The sequence below is a fragment of the Capra hircus genome, chromosome 15 (genome assembly GCF_001704415.2).
Source record: "Capra hircus breed San Clemente chromosome 15, ASM170441v1, whole genome shotgun sequence".
NCBI classification, from domain to species: Eukaryota; Metazoa; Chordata; class Mammalia; order Artiodactyla; family Bovidae; genus Capra; species Capra hircus.
In genome coordinates this window covers 37,240,434-37,259,395 of record NC_030822.1, presented here as the reverse complement: position 1 = coordinate 37,259,395, position 18,962 = coordinate 37,240,434, and the positions used below count along the sequence as shown (strand labels likewise).

Sequence of the window (18,962 nt, the reverse complement as noted above, 5' to 3'; positions counted from 1 at the left end):
TTCTTCAGCACTCAGCTTTCTTTATGGTCCAACCCTCACATCCACACAGGACTACTGGAAAAACCATAGCTTTGACTAGATGAACCTTTGTTGGCAAAGTAATGTCTTTGCTTTTTCATATGCTGTATAGGTGAGTCATAGCTTTTCTTCCAAGGAGCAAGTGTCTTTTAATTTCATGGCTGCAGTCACCATCTGCAGTGATTTTAGAGCCCAAGAAAATAAAGTATGTCACTATTTCCACTGTTTCCCCATCTATTTGCCATGAAGTGACGGGACCAGATACCATGATCATATCACCAAATGGTCAACACCAAAATCAGATTGATTATATAATTTGCAACCAAAGATGGAGAATCTCATCTTTTGCTGATATAGTCAGCAAAAACAAGACTTGGAACTGATTGGCTCAGACCATGAGCTCCTTATTGAAAAATTCAGGATTAAATTGAACACAATAGTGAAATCCACTAGGCCATTCAGGTATGACCCAAATCAAATTCATTATCATTATACAGTGGAAGTAACAAATAGATTCAAGGGGTTAGATCTGGTAGACAGAGGGCCTGAAGAACTATGGATGGAGGTTTATAACATTGTACAGGAGGCAGTAACTAAAACCAGCCCAAAGAAGAAATTCAAGATGGCAGAGTGGTTGTCTGAGAAGGTTTAGAAACACCTGAAGAAAGAAGATAAGGGAAAGAAAAAGGGCCTTAATGACCCTGATTACCATAATGGTATGGTCAGTCACCTAGAGCTGGACATCTTGAAGTGTAAAGTGGGCCTTAGGAAATATTAATATGAACAAAGCTAGTGAAGGTGAGAGAATTCCAGCTCAAATATTTAAAATCCTAAAAGATGATGCTGTGAAAGCGTTGTACTCAATATGCCAGCAAATCTGGAAAACTCAGCAGTGGCCACAGGATTGGAAAAGGTCAGTTTTCGTTCCAATCCCAAAGAAAGGCAATGCCAAAGAATGTTCAATTCTACCGCACAATTGCACTCATCTCACACACTAGCAAAGTAATGTTCAAAATTCTCCAAGCCAGGCTTCAACAGTATGTGAACCGTGAACTTGCAAATGTTCAAGTTGGATTTAGAAAAGGCAGAGAAACAGATCAAACTGCCAACATCCGCTGGATTATCGAAAAAGCAATAGAACTCCAAAAAAAGTCTACTTTTGCTTTATTCACTACACCAAGGCCTTTGATTGTGTAGATCACAACATACTGTGGAAAATTCTTCAAGAGATGGGAATACTAGACTACCTGACCTGCCTCCTGAGAAATCTGTATGCAGGTCAAGAAGCAACAGTTAGAACTGGACATGAAACAACAGACTGGTTCCAAAGCGGGAAAGGAGTACATCAAGGCTGTATATTGCCACTCCGTTTATTTAACTTCTATGCAGAGTACATCATGCAAAATGCTGGGCTTGATGAAGCACAAGCTGGAATCAAGATTGATGGGAGACATATCAATAACCTCAGATATGCAGATGACACCACCCTTATGGCAGAAAGCAAAGAAGACCTAAGGGGCCTCTTGATGAAAGTGAAAGAGGACAGTAAAAAAGTTGGCTTAAAACTCAACATTCAGAAGACTAGGATCATGGCATCTGGTCCCATCACTTCATGGCAAAGTGATGGGCAGACTAATGCAGTGACATGACATGACAATGCAAACAGACTTTATTTTGGGGGGCTCCAAAATCACTGCAGATGGTGACTGCAGCCATGAAATTAAAAGACACTTGCTCCTTGGAAGAAAAGCTATGACTCACCTAGATAGCATATTAAAAAGCAGAGACATTACTTTACCAACGAAGGTCTATCTAGTCAAAGCTATGGTTTTTCCATTAGTCATGTATGGATGTGAGAGTTGAGCTATGAAGAAGGCTAAGTGCCAAAGAATCAATGCATTTGAACTTGGTGTTGGAAAAGACTCTTGAGAGTCCCTTGGACTGCAAGGAGATCCAACCAGTCAATCCTAAAGGAGATCAGTCCTGAATACTCATTGGAAGGACTAATGCTGAAGCTGAAACTCCAATACTTTGGCCACCTGATGTGAAGAACTGACTCATTGGAAAAGACCCTAATGCTGGGAAAGATTGAAGGCAGGAGGAGAAGTGGACGACAGAGGATGAGATGGTTGGATGGCATCACCGATGCGATGGACATGAGTTTGAGTAGGCTCCAGGAGTTGGTGATGGACAGGAAAGCCTGGCATACTGCAGTCCATGGGGTTGCAAAGAGTTGGACACAACTGAGTGACTGAACTGAATGGCCTTAACAATATTATGATGGTTTTTGTCATACCATCACATTCATGTCATTTGTGTCATCAACATGAATTGGCCATAGGTATACAAATATCCCCTTCCTCTCGAACCTACTTCCGACCTCCCTCCCCATCCCACCCCTCTAGGTTATCACAAAGCACCAGCTTTGGGTTCCCTGCATCTTACAATGAACTCCCACTGTTGTACATACGGTAATGTTTTACACATGGTAATGTATATGTTTCAATGCTATTCTCTCAAATCATGAAAATTCTTAATGAGATGGGAGTACCAGACCACGTTCATGTCTCCTGAGAAACCTGTATGTGAGTCAGGAAGCAACTGTTAGAACTGGATATGGAACAATAGACTGGTTCAAAATTGGGAAAGAGTATGATAAGGCTTTATATTGTCACCCTGCTTATTTAACTTATATACATACATCATGTGAAATGCTGAGCTGGATAAATCACCAGTTGGAATCAAGATTGCCAGGAGAAATATCAACAACCTCGATATGCAGATGATCAGACTCTAATGACAGAAAATGAAGAGGAACTGAAGAGCCTCTTGATGGTGGTGAAAGAGGAGAGTGCGTTGATGTAAGTATTTTGATCAAAAAAAAATTAAGACTAATCACATATACACATAATCACTGCATAAAATGATTTAAAAAAACATTTGAACAAACCTATAAAAAGTTGAATCATAATTTGATATTTTTCAACACCGAAAATACCAGGCCACATACTTTTACAAGTTAGCTCTAGTCAATGTTCATGAAGTGAATGAGTCTCATCTAACTCTTGTGTTCAGTATAGAAAAAGAAGGATTGTTCCAAACTGCTTCAATAAGGATAGCTGCCAATACAACTTATAGACCAGACTGTGAATGGTGACCCCTGTAACTGAACAATTTAGCAGTTCTGAGTACTACAAAGGCAAATTACAAGCCTTCTCACTGATGAACTTACATATCAAATCCTAAACAGAAATGTACAGACTAATTCTCATAGTGTATAAAAACAACCCTCTCCCTTGCATCTCCCACATAGCAGGCAGATTTTTCACTGTCTGAGCCACCAGGGAAGCCCTATATATCAAACCATAAATATAAATTTACAAACCAAATCACACAGTGTATAAAAAAGACCCTCTCCCTTGGGAAATGACAGATCAAGCAGGCCCCAAAATAAAAACTTCAGTGGTGATATACCAAAAGACATATAAACAATGATGTGCTAAACACTAGAGACAGTACATGGTGTTCAAGCACATATAAAGCCTTTTTTCAAAAATGACCATAGACTAGGCCATACAGAAATTCTTAGCAAAAATCAAGAATTGCTATTATGGGTACTATTCCAGTCTCCATATTTCTGTGGGAGGAGAGAATGGTTTCCACCTATCTCCCCTCACACAGCTCTTCCTCAACAGAGGAATACCCCTGATGACAGAACTAAAAGATGGAATTCTCCCTAGAGATGCCTGTCCCCATATGCAGGCATTATCTTCCAAGGAAGCTTTCTGAGACCAGCTCCACCCCCAGCAAGATGGAAGTCTAGAAGTTTGGGAGTACATTCAATTCAAGGAAGTGTGTAGGATGAGTGGATTCAAGATCCTGACTGTGGCTTCAGGTCCAGTTAAGGTTCCTAGTCAATTAAACTAATGATAAAGCTGATACTTTGATCTTTCTATCTGACTCCTTTGTCTGTTCCTTCAGTTCAGTTAAGTTGCTCAGCTGTGTCTGACTCTTTGCGACCCCATGAATCACAGCACGCCAGGCCTCCCTGTCCATCACCAACTCCCAGAGTTCACTCAGACTCACGTTCATCAAGTCAGTGATGCCATCCAGCCATCTCATCCTCGGTCGTCCCCTTCTCCTCCTGCCCCCAATCCCTCCCAGCATCAGAGTCTTTTCCAATGAGTCAACTCTTCACATGAGGTGGCCAAAGTACTGGAGTTTCAGCTTTAGCATCACTCCCTCCAAAGAACACCCAGGGGTAATCTCCTTTAGAATGGACTGGCTGGATCTCCTTGCAGTTCAAGGGACTCTCAGGAGTCTTCTCCAACACCACTTCAAAAGCATCAATTCTTCGGTGCTCAGCTTTCTTCACAGTCCAACTCTCAAGTCCATACATGACCACTGGAAAAACCATAGCCTTGAATAGATGGACCTTTGTTGGCAAAGTAATGTCTCTGCTTTTCAATATGCTATCTAAGTTGGTCATAACTTTCCTTCCAAGGAGTAAGCGTCTTTTAATTTCATGGCTGCAGTCACCATCTGCAGTGATTTTATTTTGGAGCCCCAAAAAATAAAGTCTGACACTGTTTCCACTGTTTCCCCATCTATTTCCCATGAAGTGATGGGACCAGATGCCATGATCTTAGTTTTCTGAATGTTGAGCTTTAAGCCAACTTTTACACTCTCCCCTTTCACTTTCATCAAGAGGCTTCTTAGTTCCTCTTCACTTTCTGCCATAAGGGTGGTGTCATCTGCATATCTGAGATTATTGATATTTCTCCCGGTAATCTTGATCCGCGGAACCAAATAAGCAGGGGAATAAATGGATGCCATTCTTTTTAAATTTTTTATTTAAGTATAGTTGATTTACAACATTGTAAGGGATGTCAGTTATTACCTTTGTGGTAGAATAATGACCCTCCCAAAGATGTCCACATCCCACCCCTGGAAAGTACGGGTGTGTTTGTTACCTAATATAGCAGGAGGGACTCTACAGACATGATTAAGAATCATGAGATGGAGATATTATCCTGGATTTTTAATCACATGAGCTCTTAGAAAAGGGAGGCAGAAGAATGGGTCAGAGAGATATGACATGAGGACTCGCCCTGCCACTGCTGGCTTTGAAGATGGAGGAAGGGGTTGTGAACCAAGGAAGGTGACGGTATTACAGCTGCAATAGGGCACGTCATGACAGACTAGGTGTACTCAGAAAAATCCCAAAGGACACCCTAAAATTAAAAAACACAAATACATATACTTTTTAAAGCAACTGAACTGAAGGAAATTTCAGAGCTCAGGAGAAAAAGAGCATTTGAGCTCATGTTCCTGGCACACCTGGGCTTGAATGGGCCGCTTGAGGACAGGAGACAAAGTTCAAGGCCAGAGCAAAGGAAGAGGTCAAATGGAAGACCTCTGCATAAGGCCAGGAAACAAAGGGCAATACCCTCAGCCTGTCACTAGAAAAAAATCACCCACTGAACTTGGCCTTGATGCTGGAATATGAACACACATAAACAATTCTATGTTTTCAAACATTAAAAGAAGGGTAGGAGAAGTGAATAAAGATAAGTGCAGAAATCAAAAAATAAAAAGTTGATAAACAAATGAGACCTAGTCAACATAAGCTTTCACACAACAGAGGAAACCATCAACAAAAAGACAACCTAAGGAACAGGAGAATATATTTGCACATGACACTGCTGAAATGGATTAATTTTCAAAATATACAAACAGCTTACGCAACTCAACAACAAAAAAGCAACAACCCATCTCAAAAAGGGCAAAGGACCTAGCCTTTTATCCATAAGACACACAGACGGCCAACAGGCATATGAAAAATGCTCAATATCATCACTAATTATTAGAGAAATGCAAATCAAAACTACTTGAGATATCATCTCACAACTGTCAGAATGGCCATCATCCAAAAGTCAACAAATACAAATTCTGGAGAGGGTGTGGAGAAAAAAGAATTCTGCTATGCTGTTGGTAGGAATGTAAATTGGTGGGGCCCTTATGGAGAACAGAATGGAGAAACTAAAATTAGAGTTACCACATGATCCAGCAATCCCACTATTGGGCATATATCTGGAAAGGATGAAAAGTGTAACTTGAAAAGATACAGGCACCCCAATGTTCACAGCAGCACTATCTGCAATAGCTAAGACGTGGAAGGAACCTAAGTGTCCATCATCAGATGAAAGAATGGATAAAGATTTTCTACACCCACACACACAGAATGGAATATCACTCAGTCACAGAAAAGAATGAAATAACGCCATTTACCGCAACATGGATGAACTTAAAGATTATCATACTAAGTGAAGTAAGTCAGAAGGAGAAAGACAAAAACCATATGATAGCACTTAAATGTGGAATCTAAAATAATGATACAAATAAACTTATTTACAAAACAGAAACAGACAATGTTCTAGTCAAAGTGACAAAGCAAGAATCAATAAATTCCAAAAAGGATCAGAAACCTCTTTAACCACTACAATTAAGTTAGTCAATTTTAAATACATAATATTATATATTATTGATTTGTTAAGCTGAACAGATAGATTCAAGTAAATAGAACAGAAAATGATAAAGAATATATAACCAAAGAAGTTAAATATGTACATCGGTTCAGTTCAGTCACTCAGTCAGGCTCTTTGCAACCCCATGAATTTCAGCACACCAGGCCTCCCTGTCCATCACCAACTCCCGGAGTTCACTCAAACTCATGTCCATCGAATCAGTGATGCCATCCAGCCATCTCATCCTCTGTTGTCCCCTTCTCCTCCTGCCCCCAATCCCTTCCATCATCAGAGTCTTTTCCAATCAGTCAACTCTTCGCATGAGGTGGCCAAAGTACTGGAGTTTCAGCTTTAGCATCAGTCCTTCCAATGAACACGCAGGACTGATCTCCTTCAGAATGGATTGGCTGGATCTCCTTGCAGTCCAAGGGACTCTCAAGAGTCTTCACCACAGTTCAAAAACATCAATTCATCGGTACTCAGCTTTCTTCACAGTCCAGCTCTCACATCCATACATGACTACTGGAAAAACCATAGCCTTGACTAGACGGACCTTTGTTGGCAAAGAAATGTCTCTGCTTTTCAATATGCTATCTAGGTTGGTCATAACTTTCCTTCCAAGGAGTAAGCGTCTTTTAATTTCATGGCTGCAGTCACCATCTGCAGTGATTTTGGAGCCCAAAAATATAAAGTCTGACACTGTTTCCACTGTTTCCCCATCTATTTCCCATGAAGTGATGGGATCAGATGCCATGATCTTCATTTTCTGAATGTTGAGCTTTAGGCCAACTTTTTCACTCTCCTCTTTCATCAAGAAGCTTTTTAGTTCTTCACTTTCTGCCATAAGGGTGGTGTCATCTGCATACCTGAGGTTATTGATATTTCTCCCAATCTCGATTCCAGCTTGTGCTTCTTCCAGCCCAGCGTTTCTCATGATGTACTCTGCATAGAAGTTAAATAAGCAGGGTGACAATATACAGCCTTGACGTACTCCTTTTCCTATTTGGAACCAGTCTGTTGTTCCATGCCTAGTTCTAACTGTTGCTTCCTGACCTGCATATAGGTTTCTCAAGAGGCAGATATATAAAGCATAAATACATAATGTGTGTGTGTGTATATGTATATATGTGTATATATATATATGGATGGTTAGTTGTTTGTGTCTATTTGGCTAGGTCACAATACTCAGATATTTAGTCAAATATTATTCTAGATGTTTCTGTGAAGATATGTTTTTCAATAAAATTAATATTTAAATCAGTAGACTTTGACAAAGCAGACTATCCTCCATAACATGGGTGGGCCTTACCCAATCAGTGGAAGATCTTAATAGGAAAAAAAAAAAAAACTGACTTCTCTGAAAGAAGTGGAGGTTTGCCAGCAGATGGTCTTTGGATTTGAACTGCAAAACTGGCTCTTCCTTGGCCCTCCAGGCTGCTGGCTTACCCTGCAGATTTTGAACTTGCCAACTTCCACATTCATATGAGCCAATTCCTTAAAATAAATGTCTCTTTCTCTCTGTCTCTCTCCACATACATATATACAAACACACACACACCCTATTGGTTCTGTTTCTCTGAAGAACCTGAGCTAATACATACACACATTTATCTAATTATAGAATAAATAATATACACTCCTACTATGGGGACTGATCAGCAAAAATAATTCTTTGAAAACAGTCATTAAAAAATAGTCTTTGTCAAGACTGATCAAAAAATAAAGAAAAGGCAAACAAATAAGCAATACTAGGAATAAAAACAGAGATAACAAGTGTAGCAAACCTTAAAAAGATAAAACATAATAAGCAAGCATACGCTAACAAAATGGAAAATACTGGTAAAATACACAAATATCTAGAAAAATACAGCATGCCAGAACTCAATAGAGGAAAAATTAAACCCTGACTACCCCTAACCATTAAGAAAAGACATGAGAAAATACAAAATCCAGATGGGTTTGCAGGTCAGTTCCTATAATTTTAACTATAAGCAAATATTTAATGAACAAATGATAATTCCTAATTTACCTACACACTTTCAGAGAATAGAAAATGAGGTTGGAGATATGGACTCTGCCAGCAAGGGTAAAAATCAGAATGCAGCTGTTCAACAGGGCTCCCAGCCCCACTGTGGGCCATCTCAACCTCTTTACACAAAGGGCAGCCTTTAACATCTCAGCCCACTAGACACCTCCAAAATTCCGCCAACTCTCCTTGGGTCAGTGTCAAAGTAGAGGACTCTCAACCTGAGTCCTGACTGGGAAACAGGTGGCTTTGTGACTGATGACCGCTCCACACTGATTGGCCTTGGAGAGGCTGGAGATAAGGCCAACTAACTGTTCAGAGTGTGCCTTGAATGCCACAGCTGAAATCATTCATGGGCCCACAGGAGTAATTCCAGTCTTGATCAGAACTTTCTCTGCCCTCACACAATCTTGAAAGCAAACAAACAAAAAAAAAACAAAAAATGGACACTAATTAGGGTTGGCAGAGGGATTTCGCTGGTCCAGTGGTTAAGACTTCTTTCGATGCAAGGGATACAGTTTCCAGTCCTGGGGAGCTGAGACCTCACATGCCTCGAAGCCAAAAATCCAAAACCCAAAACAGAAGCAATATTGTCACAAATTCAATAATACTTAAAAAAAAATAAAAAGGTCCACATCAAAAAAAAAATCTTTAAAAAATAAAAAAAGAGTTGGAAAAAAGGCCCAGACAGAGCAACCTCTTTGTTCAACCGTCATTAAACAGATTCCTTTTAACTGTTCTCCAGCAGTGGGTATAGCTTGTAGATAACCCTATGAGTAACCTCCCGCACAGTGAAGAGAAATAAGTGGCCCTCTGTGTCCTGACCAGGGGTTCTCTGGTCATACACACACACAACACACACACACAGCTTCCTGGAGCAGCCGCTGACCCCATTTGCCCACAGATGAAGCCCTACGCAAAATTAGTGTATGTGGTCATTGCTCAGGGTCATCCACAGGGATGCAATTAAGCAGCATAGTGTTCAATTTCAATCATCAACAGTGTAATTCAATTATGGTATTATTTGTAGGCTGAATCACAGGGACTAATCAAGAGGAAGATCAGATCAAAGGTTAACATCTTACTGGAAGTTATAATACTGGTCTTTTGTATTAGAAACAACTCATTTGGACAAAGGCTCTGGGTTTTCTAAGTCACCTTGTCCTAACTTTCTGGTATGAAATTCTCGGGTCCTATTTAAATACAATCACACTTGGGATACACCCATTCAGATTTCAAGAATTCAGCTTTACAAGGAGTTTCACTTCGTGTTTCTGCTTCATTTCCTACTTCTGCTTAGAAGGCATTTATCTCATGTCTCCAGAGCAGATGAATGCCTGCCGATGATGAGGGTCACCATGCTTGCCTCGGCAGGAGCATATTTGGCACTTGTGTATCAGGATGTCCTCTGAGTTTTCCTGGCCTGGTTGCTTCTGTGAATGATCATCTCTTGCACCATCTGTACTGTTTACATTGATCAGAAGAAGAGGGCACTTTTTTTTGCATTAAAGGCTTAATTATATACACATTGATATCACATGCCCTAAGTATGCTCTTCTGGAAACTCTTTTGGAAAGAGTTTTGGAAAGTGAAGAGTAGCCTGTCATACTGTAGAGTAATTAATAAGGGAAAGTTCTGGTTATACAGTGTTATAATCATTAATAATCATTACTGAAGGAAACTGTGTCCATTTGAGTAGGAATCCATTTGTTTCTACATAAATGCTTGCTATTTGGGGCATGTAGGAAGCCCATAAAAACTTCTTCACTAAGATAAGCATAACTGTGTTTTCGTAAAGTGAGAGCATGTAGTGGTTTGAGTCCTTTACCAGCAGGAAGTAGTACTTGACACCCTTCAACTTCAAATTAGTGAGAGAATAGAAACAAAGAAAGGACAATATAACTGTTCACACAAAGACGTAATCTCCACAGAATCTGATTCATGATGTTGGTGCCACAGTCTTCAACTTCCTTCTAGCTGTTCTATGCTCAAGCAAACGAGCTCTTACTTGGAAGCTGAATGTAGAAGGGAAGAGAGCAAAGCCACTATGACCCACATGCTGGGGACAAGGACAGGACTGGACCCTCCTCCCAGTGAACTCCCTAGACAGCCCTGCACAACCCCAGGGGCTGTGCTGCACATCACCATGAGATGAGCCCAGGAGTGAAACGAGCCAGGAAGACATCTGGATCTCAGCTAGCCGGGACTCGAATCTTAGTTCTGTCATTTACCGGCACTATAGCTCGAGTGGCAAAAATAATGTCAATAGTAATATCAACAAAACCAAGGTAATTTAGAGCCAGTGAGCACTTATTAGGTAACAGGCACTATTCTAAGTGCCTTCTTTACCTTAATCTCCCCAATAACATGAGATGGCACTGTTATTACCACTGTCTATACACTATGAGGAAACTGAGGCTCAAGGGGATCAAGCAATTTGCCCAAAGATTCCACAGCCAGTAACAAGTGGCTGAGCTGGGATTCGAACTCCAACAGTCTAACTGCAGTTTACATTAATAACCACAAAAATCCCTAAGCTCTTTGGCCCAGTCAGCTTGAAAATGAGGGTGGCTTTAATAATCTTGAGGAAAAGTATCCCACACAAAAGCATTCAATAATTATTATTCTTTTCATCGCAAATGGCATAGAACATATGCCCTCCAGACACTCGCTAACAACCTCAGTGTTGAATTATCTGCCAAATAGCTCCTGTCAAATGTCTGGGTGAGCCAATTACTGCTTAAGAGATGGCTCACAGGACATGCTAACCACAGAGTCTTAAAAAAAAAAAAAAAAATTAGTGATTTATTATTGCACAAGAATGAGCCAAAGACACAAGAGAGAAAATAATCAATGAAGTTCAGCATGCAGACAGACAGGGGATAGGTACAGAAACCAGTAACTGCCACCTAATAAATGAAAAGGGGAGCTTATTCACAGAAGTCAGTCAAATACACATGGGACCCAAACATCTATTAAACAAGTATTCTGTGCTGCACTGGAGATGCAGCAGCAAAGCCTCTGCTGTCACAGAGCTTACATCCTGGTGCAGGAGGCAGATAATAAACAGATGAATATGAACCTAATGGGTCAAATGGTAGTAAGTGCTATAAAGAAATAAAAACGGGATGCGAGGATGGGAGGAGGGGATGTAGGATGCTACATGAGAGAGCGTCAGGGAAGGCCTCTACATGGTGACATTTCAGCAGAGATCTGACCTCAGTGTACTTGGAGAACATTCCAGCAGAGGGACAGCAAGTACACAGGCCCTGAGACAGCCTATGCTAAAGCAAGACACGCCAGATGGAAGGTATGGGAGGTGCAGCCACACAGGCAGCCACAGGCCAAATCGCATACAGCATTGCTGCCTATAATGGGGACTTTAGATGTTTATCCTGAAATGCGAAGGCATTGAAGAGTTGTCGGGAGAGTGGTGTGATCTGATTCCTCCGCTGCTCTGTGGAAGACAGTCTACAAGGGGGCAAGAGCAGAGCAGAGCCCACTCAGAGACTCTGCATTAATCTTATAGACCCCAGGCGAGCCTAAGAGGCATGAACAAGCCTTAGCTAGACAATGAAAACCACAGCACACAAATGGGTGAAACAAGGACCTGAATAAACGAGAACTCAACTTATCAAGAGCTGACACTTTATAGTGCGTAGTATATGGCAGGCTCTGTGTTAAGCCCCTACATGTATAAGCACAGCAGTCTTCTTAGGTGGGTTATATTATTACACCCATTTTAAATATGAGGAAGCTGAAGCACATATCATGCAGGTAACTTGATGCAGAGCTAGGATTTGAAACAAGCAGTCTGGCTACAGGTGTTCCTCCAACCAAAGAACTCCTTGGAATGTTTTAGACCACTTCTCAGCACAACTCTTGTATCTGTTCCAGAAACACCCAGGGCCCTTCCAAAAGGAGTCTGCCAGGGTGGAGGCCTAAGGAAACAGGAGAAGGGGGAGCACGCAATGCTGGAAGGGAACAGGATGGGAGTCCCTGGTTCTGCTCCAGGAACCACACCCACCGCAGGTCCCCAGCCAAGCCAAGGCCCCAAGTATTCAGACCCATAATCCTCGCTCACAGACAGAGGGACCATGCCAGGCGCTTTGTCATTTCAGGGGTGTCTGCGTGGGGAACTTCAGAGGCAGCAGGAGGAAGTGACCCCACACTGGCTGCCTCTTTAAGGAGGTATCCCACTCACCTGTCCCAGCTGTCTAAGAGCTCCGCCTGCTCCAGGGGCTCTCACAGTCTCCTTCTTGCCCCTGGGCTGGGGGCTCGGCAGTGCTGACCACCTGAGCTAGTCTCAGAGCCTGACTCTGATCTCAATGCACAGGAGGCCCTGGAAACTTCTAGGGGAGACTCTCTGAAAAGACTGCCAGGAAACCCACACTGTTGATCATCTCCTCTCAGTAGGGCTTCTGGGACCCTCACCCGGAGCAAAACATCCCAATCTCGGATTCTCTGAAAACCTGGACGTTGGTCGACCTCCTGAGGACCCTTTCTGTTCACTGAAAAATGAAGAGCCTGACAGATGACAGCTGGAACATGTCATCTGTGCACCACAACACACAGAAGTTTCAAGACACGGAACACCTACCTCCTCTGCCCCAGGCGCAAACACCCAGAACCTCAGTGCCTCGGGTGTCTCTCTGCAGGATGGAAGGACAGACACCGGGCAAAGTCAGGTGCCCTGTGCACGCCCTGGGTTCTAGTCACACTCAACCCAAACATGCCTCCTGCAGCTATAGCTCCACACAACGAGGAGTAAAGTCCCAAAGAAATGCCCAGTCGGCAAATAAGGTCACTGACTTGTATCAGGTAAGGCCTGCGGCCTGCAGAGAAAAATCTCCAATGACAAGCTTGTTCCAATCAGTACAGGCTTCAGTTGTCCCCCATCAAGGAGTTAATCAGCCCAGACAGCCCACGGCGACTTTCCAATTAAACAGCTTTGCTGGATCTTTTCAAAAGAATGTTCCTAACTGGTTCATACAAACATGAAGCCAAACAGTTGCAATAATATGGCATAAAGAACATTCTTCAGGTGATTAAGTGAATCAATACAAAACCACTTCCTGACAGACATACTGGAGACCAGCCAGGGAATGGAAATGAGACCGGTGTTAGAGGGCAAAGTCCGCAATATTGCAAGTTTCAGCTTGACTGAAACCATGCTGTACTCTGAAAACTTCATGATAAAATCAGTGCCACTGCACCTGTTGCAGCCAGGATCCAAGGTGGGACAGTTATTCACGTGCTAATACATGGTGCAGCCGCAGTCTCAGCAGAGACCTAGACCCTGACCAGCTATCGGAGTCTGAGTTTACACTGTTGAAAAAGAGTGCACACACAGTAAAATAAAAGAAATCCAACAGGGGCCTTGTCTCTGCACCCAAAGGAGAAGTCCAATGAGAGGAAAATGGTTTCTCAGTGCGGAGGTCCCCAGGACCCCTGAGCATACCTGCGATGATTCCGTCCATCTGCTCCAGGGCAGCTTCTAGCACATGACTGGCCTCTGAAGCCATGAGTCCTTTTCTCTCCTTCGTCTCCTCCTACTGAAGATTCAAACACAGCACAAAGGAAAAATTAGAGTATTTCATGTTACATACCAAGACCACTGAGCCCTCTCATTCCACCATGGTAACCGCACTCTCATAGGAATCTGAGTGGCCCACAGTGGGTTTCTGCCACGTCCCAGCACAAGTACTCCATGAATCTTTAGCAGGTGATCCCACTTGTTTCTGTCATGAAAAGCCACTGGGGCTCTCCAGGGTCACCTGTGGCAGCAAGGCAGCGATTGCCACTACCACCATCATCACAGTCCCAGCTCCAGAAGCTGCAGCCACCCTGGGGAAGGCTCGAGAAGGCACACAGCGAGGACTCCATCGGGCATGCCCTGCAGCCCTGGGCCACAGCAGGCATTTGCGGTCTTCTACCTGCATCTGTCCCACTCCTGCGGTGCTCTCCTAGGGCAGGTATGATCCAGCCTGAGAGGCCTCAGCTGCCACTTTCGCTTCTCATGGGGGCCAGTGGGCCCCGTCTAGGAAGGTTTCAGGCACACTGTTGCGGGGAGAGCACAGTCTCTCATTTTAGTCCTTCCTACTCCACCCAGGACCATTCAAGGCGCAGAATCCCATCTTCTCAGCATGGAAGAATGTCTCCAAAAATACACTGTCTAGCCATTTCTCTGATGCTGAGCCTCCCTTCTAATGAGAGAGGTGGCAATTGGTTCCATCTCCAGACAACTCTGCCACTCAGCAAGGTCTTTAAGCGAAACTGTCTTCCTGCAGCCTCGTCTCATTTTTCTCACTTCCCACCCTCTCCCTGGGTGTCAGACAGAGACTTAGAGGAGCAGTTGTAATCCTTAGACTTAACTTGCATCTGTAAACTGGTGGCAGGTGCTATTGTTTGTCTGCTCATTCAGCAGAGTCCACATGTGTGCCCAATGGGCATAAGTGCTGCAGAGAAGAGAGGCAGGGCTCCCAGATCCGAGGGTGGATAGAGCAGGTCAGGCAACAGGAGATCTGTTGCTCCTTTCCCCCACAGAGTTATATCTTCAGAGTGAAGAGAGGAACGTGAGCAACCACAGGAAAGTGGTTTGGAGAGGGTGTGGATAAGGATGTCAAGACCACAAAGAACCACGCTGAACAGCACTATCAGGCAGGAACAGTTCAATACCCTGGGTTCAAAGCTGGCTCTGCCATTTCCTCTGTGATCTCTGAACCTCAGTATCTTCTTCTGTAAAGTGGGGAGGATGACAGTACCAAACTCACAGGGTTGATGTCACAGTTAAATGAGTAATTAACACTTCATTAAAAATGCAGGCCTTGCATGTAGTAAGGGCTCAGTAAACACTGAGCCACCAGGGAAGCTCCAATAAACATTAGCCATTTTTACAGGACGTATTTGTGCCAGGATAGTACACAGGATGAGGGACTTTAAAGTGGGTCAGGTTTAGGGAGGGGGAACCTAGGTATGTCCAAGAGGCTGACCCTGTGGGGGAGGTAGGCACAGCAAAGCAAGGTAAGCAAGTTGGAGGGGGGGAGGAGAGAGGGGGGAGGGCTCTGAGTCACAGGGGCAAAGGCCAAAAAGAGTCAGAAACTGTAAGAACCAGGGTGCAGTCAGCTCAGGGGAGTGAGAATGGGGGCTCGTGGAGGGGTGGGGAGCCTCCCTGGCACCTCGGGGCCGTGGCAGGCGCCAGGCAGGCTGCAGCAAGGAGCAGCCAGGTGGCTCAGAGCACACGCGGGTGTAGGTCTCAGGGTCTGAGTGGAAGTGAGGCTGGGAGGTGGGGGTTGGAGAAGAGGCAGCAGGAAAAGGGGAGGAGAGAAGAGGGCCGGTTTCAGCACCTTCACCTGCTTAGCCATACAGACAGTACAAGTGTGAAATCCATCCTACCCTCCAAGGCCTCCCCAGCCGCTCCCAGGAAGAAATCCAAAGTCCATACCGTGACCTGCGGAAGCAGCTTGGCAGGATCCAGCCGGGACAACCCCACAAGGCCCACCCCCCTGACCTCCCTGCTTTGGCAGCCTCAGGCACTGTCCACTCCCCCAGCACTCTGAGCCCCTCTGCCTCCCCTGAAACTGCACCTACCATTCCTCTGCCCTGAAATCACCTTCCCGGATCTCTGCACGGCTGATCCAGCCTCATGCTTCAGGCCTCAAGAGACGCCTTCCTTGCACACCTGCATCTAAAGCAGCCCCTTGGCAGCACAGCGGTTCCAAAGTATCTTGTCCATCTATGCTTCCTCGCTGACTGGCCTTGCAAACCCTCTGCCTGGAAGCTGGCGAGCCTGTCTGCTTTGCTCACCCCTGTGTGCCCAGCAGAGTGACTGGCCCAAGGAAACTTAAGAGTAAATAGTTGTGAATAAATGATAGATCCGTATGGCCAACACTGCCTAAATCCTGCTGTGCTGGGCACTGGGGGTGGAGGGGATATTGATGAATCAGAACTCAACCCTATTCCCTCAGACCATGCAGTGTAGCGGAGAAGACAGAATTACGAATAATTAGGATGCAATGTGAGGTATGCTGATAGAGGCTGGTATGCAGTTTCCCTGGTCCATAAGGGCTGAGGAGGAACTTTCTCAGCAGAGAAGGGTGATTCCAGGCAGAGGGGGGCAGTGTGTGAAAGGGAAAGTGAAGTCGCTCAGTCGTGCCCGACTCTTTGCGACCCCATGGACAGTAGCCTGCAACAAGCTCCTCCGTCCACGGGATTTTCAGGGCAAGAGTACTGGAGTGGGTTGCCACTTCCTTCTCCAGGGAATCTTTCCAACCCAGGGATCGAACCCAGGTCTCTCGCATTGTAGACAGAGCCACCAGGGAAGTGTGAAAGGGAAGGAAGCGTGTAAAGACAAGATGTAGGTGGCAAATGCCAAAACGGTTGGCGAGATTATACAGGAGCACCCAGCTGCTCACTATGAATCAAAGCCCTCCACAGGATTTACGTAAGCGTGACTAAGGCAGTTCAATAAGAGGAGCTTGGGAATCACACCCACAGCATCAGGGATCTGGGTGCACGCTGGGCAGCTCAAGTGGCCTCAGATGTAAACTTGATGGAGATTTTTTAAGAGAAGGACCTTGTATTTCAGCAGACTGGCTCCACTGGGGGTCTTAGTCCTGGGGTGCAAGGTGAGAGGTCAGTTAGAAAGTGCCGAGCCCTTTAGGACACCTGCAACAGAAAGGCCATAAAAACAACTCACAGGCCCTCTGCCTAAGGATGTTTGTACTTGGCAAATGGCAAGTTGGGTGGACCCGTGGGAGCTGGCAAGATGTGAAACATGAGTCAAAGATGTATCATCTTTACGGTCCAGAACCTGGGCCAGTAAGACTGGGAGTGCTCAGGAGCCGGAACCTGCTTTGGGCGACTGATGAGCTCAGTTCTGGGTCTAAGGTGATGGCAGGATGCAGGGAGAACAGGCTCTGCCAGCCCCTGTGAGAAGTCAGTGGTGTTGGGTACTGGGGGAATCGCTGAAGGGCCAAACACACCACAGGAGTGATGTCTCCAGGCCCTTCTGTGAGCACGGACACTCTGACTGAACAGGGAAGCCATGGTTCCGTTTGCCAACCATTCCCACTCTAGCAGCCTCAGCCATTTTCTCCCCTCACCAGTTTGGAGCTCCCCATCAATAACGCACCCTGGGACAGTCCCTGCTCTCACGGAATTGGGGGTCTCAGAAGCAAACGTGTCATCCAGCTGAACTCAGTGTGTCTGTTCATCCCCACAGTGACACAGCGCCTCCCCAGGAACCTGGGTTCGTCGGGGATGTGGGGGTTAAGTGCACAGGGCATCAGCATCTGCCTGCGAGGAGGACTCCGCAGAGAAGCAAGGTGAAGAGGGCGTACCGGGAAGAGGCAGCAACCCCAGGGCTGGGAAAGAGAGCAGGATCCAGGACAGCCCCCAAGCAGGTGTTGGAGGCTGGACAGCAGAGGAACTGATGGTGTGCCCTGAGGACTCGAAGGCAACCCCACAAGCCCAAGAGAGAGAGGTGCAGGCAGAGGAGGACACGGTGCTCTTAACACAGTCTACTGTCTAGTGACAGTAGTTAAATCGGCCAAAAGCAGTTTTCTTCTCTCTGGACACGTGGACTATTAACAGAGCCCTGCATTTGACCCTGATGAGCAGGCGGTCTTCTCACACCAAGAAACTGGCTCACACCGAGCTGCAGAGATAAGGTAAGGAATGTTGTTTAAGGAAAGGTGTGGTCCATTGCTCATGCATCCTTCTCTTCCCCCACAGGCCTCTCTAGATGCTGTCATCCTCTTACCTGTCATGGTGCCCAACGCTGGGCTCCCCTCAACAGACCCTCCCCTCTGCTACCAGCCAGGGAGGAAACCACCATGCAGCTGTCAGTCCAGCTGTGACAGGTGCCAGAGTCAAGTGATCTGCACCACACAGATGCCTGTGGCACTGTGAACTTGAATAAGGGGCAGGGTTAGGTGAGCCACAATTAGCCACCCAATGCCTGGTGGCCTCTAAGGCAGTTACTTAGATATGGTATTAACTACCTTTGTGTTGAGCAAAGGAGGATCAGAAGTAGGCAGGAACAGCTGACTAAGGTAAGGCTTGAGCAAGTAAATCTTAACTTGTCTCCATCCAGGCTGAAATGCAAGCTGCCATTCTATTTAGTAAGCCACTTTTCTCTCAGTAAAGGTGGTTAGAGATGCCAAGTGTTTTGGGCAGGCTCAGAGTGTCCCGGACGGAGGAATCAGGAATAGGTCCTGGTCTCTCCAGGGTCTGCTAACTCCTCACAGCGGCAGCCAGACGCGCCCCAGCATCCCTGTACAAAGAAAGATCCGGGGAGGAACCCTCAGCCAAGAATCCACCACTACTGAACTCAGATTCATCTCAGACCTCTCTAGCCCTCAGTGGCCAACAGGTGGTAAAGAAGCATC

At 45.0% G+C, this 18,962-nt stretch overlaps 1 protein-coding gene across 2 annotated transcripts in view; it reads right to left on the bottom strand.

Moving 5' to 3' along the window:
- The window catches only part of PPFIBP2 (PPFIA binding protein 2), a 153,790-nt gene that overhangs the window by 105,325 nt on the left and 29,503 nt on the right, over positions 1-18,962 (bottom strand). For both annotated transcript variants that reach the window (XM_005689726.3, XM_005689727.3), the window contains exon 2: positions 14,033-14,126. In XM_005689726.3, coding sequence (XP_005689783.2) covers positions 14,033-14,096 — 64 coding nt within the window. In that variant the 5' untranslated portion in view covers positions 14,097-14,126. The remainder of the gene's footprint in view (positions 1-14,032; positions 14,127-18,962) is intronic.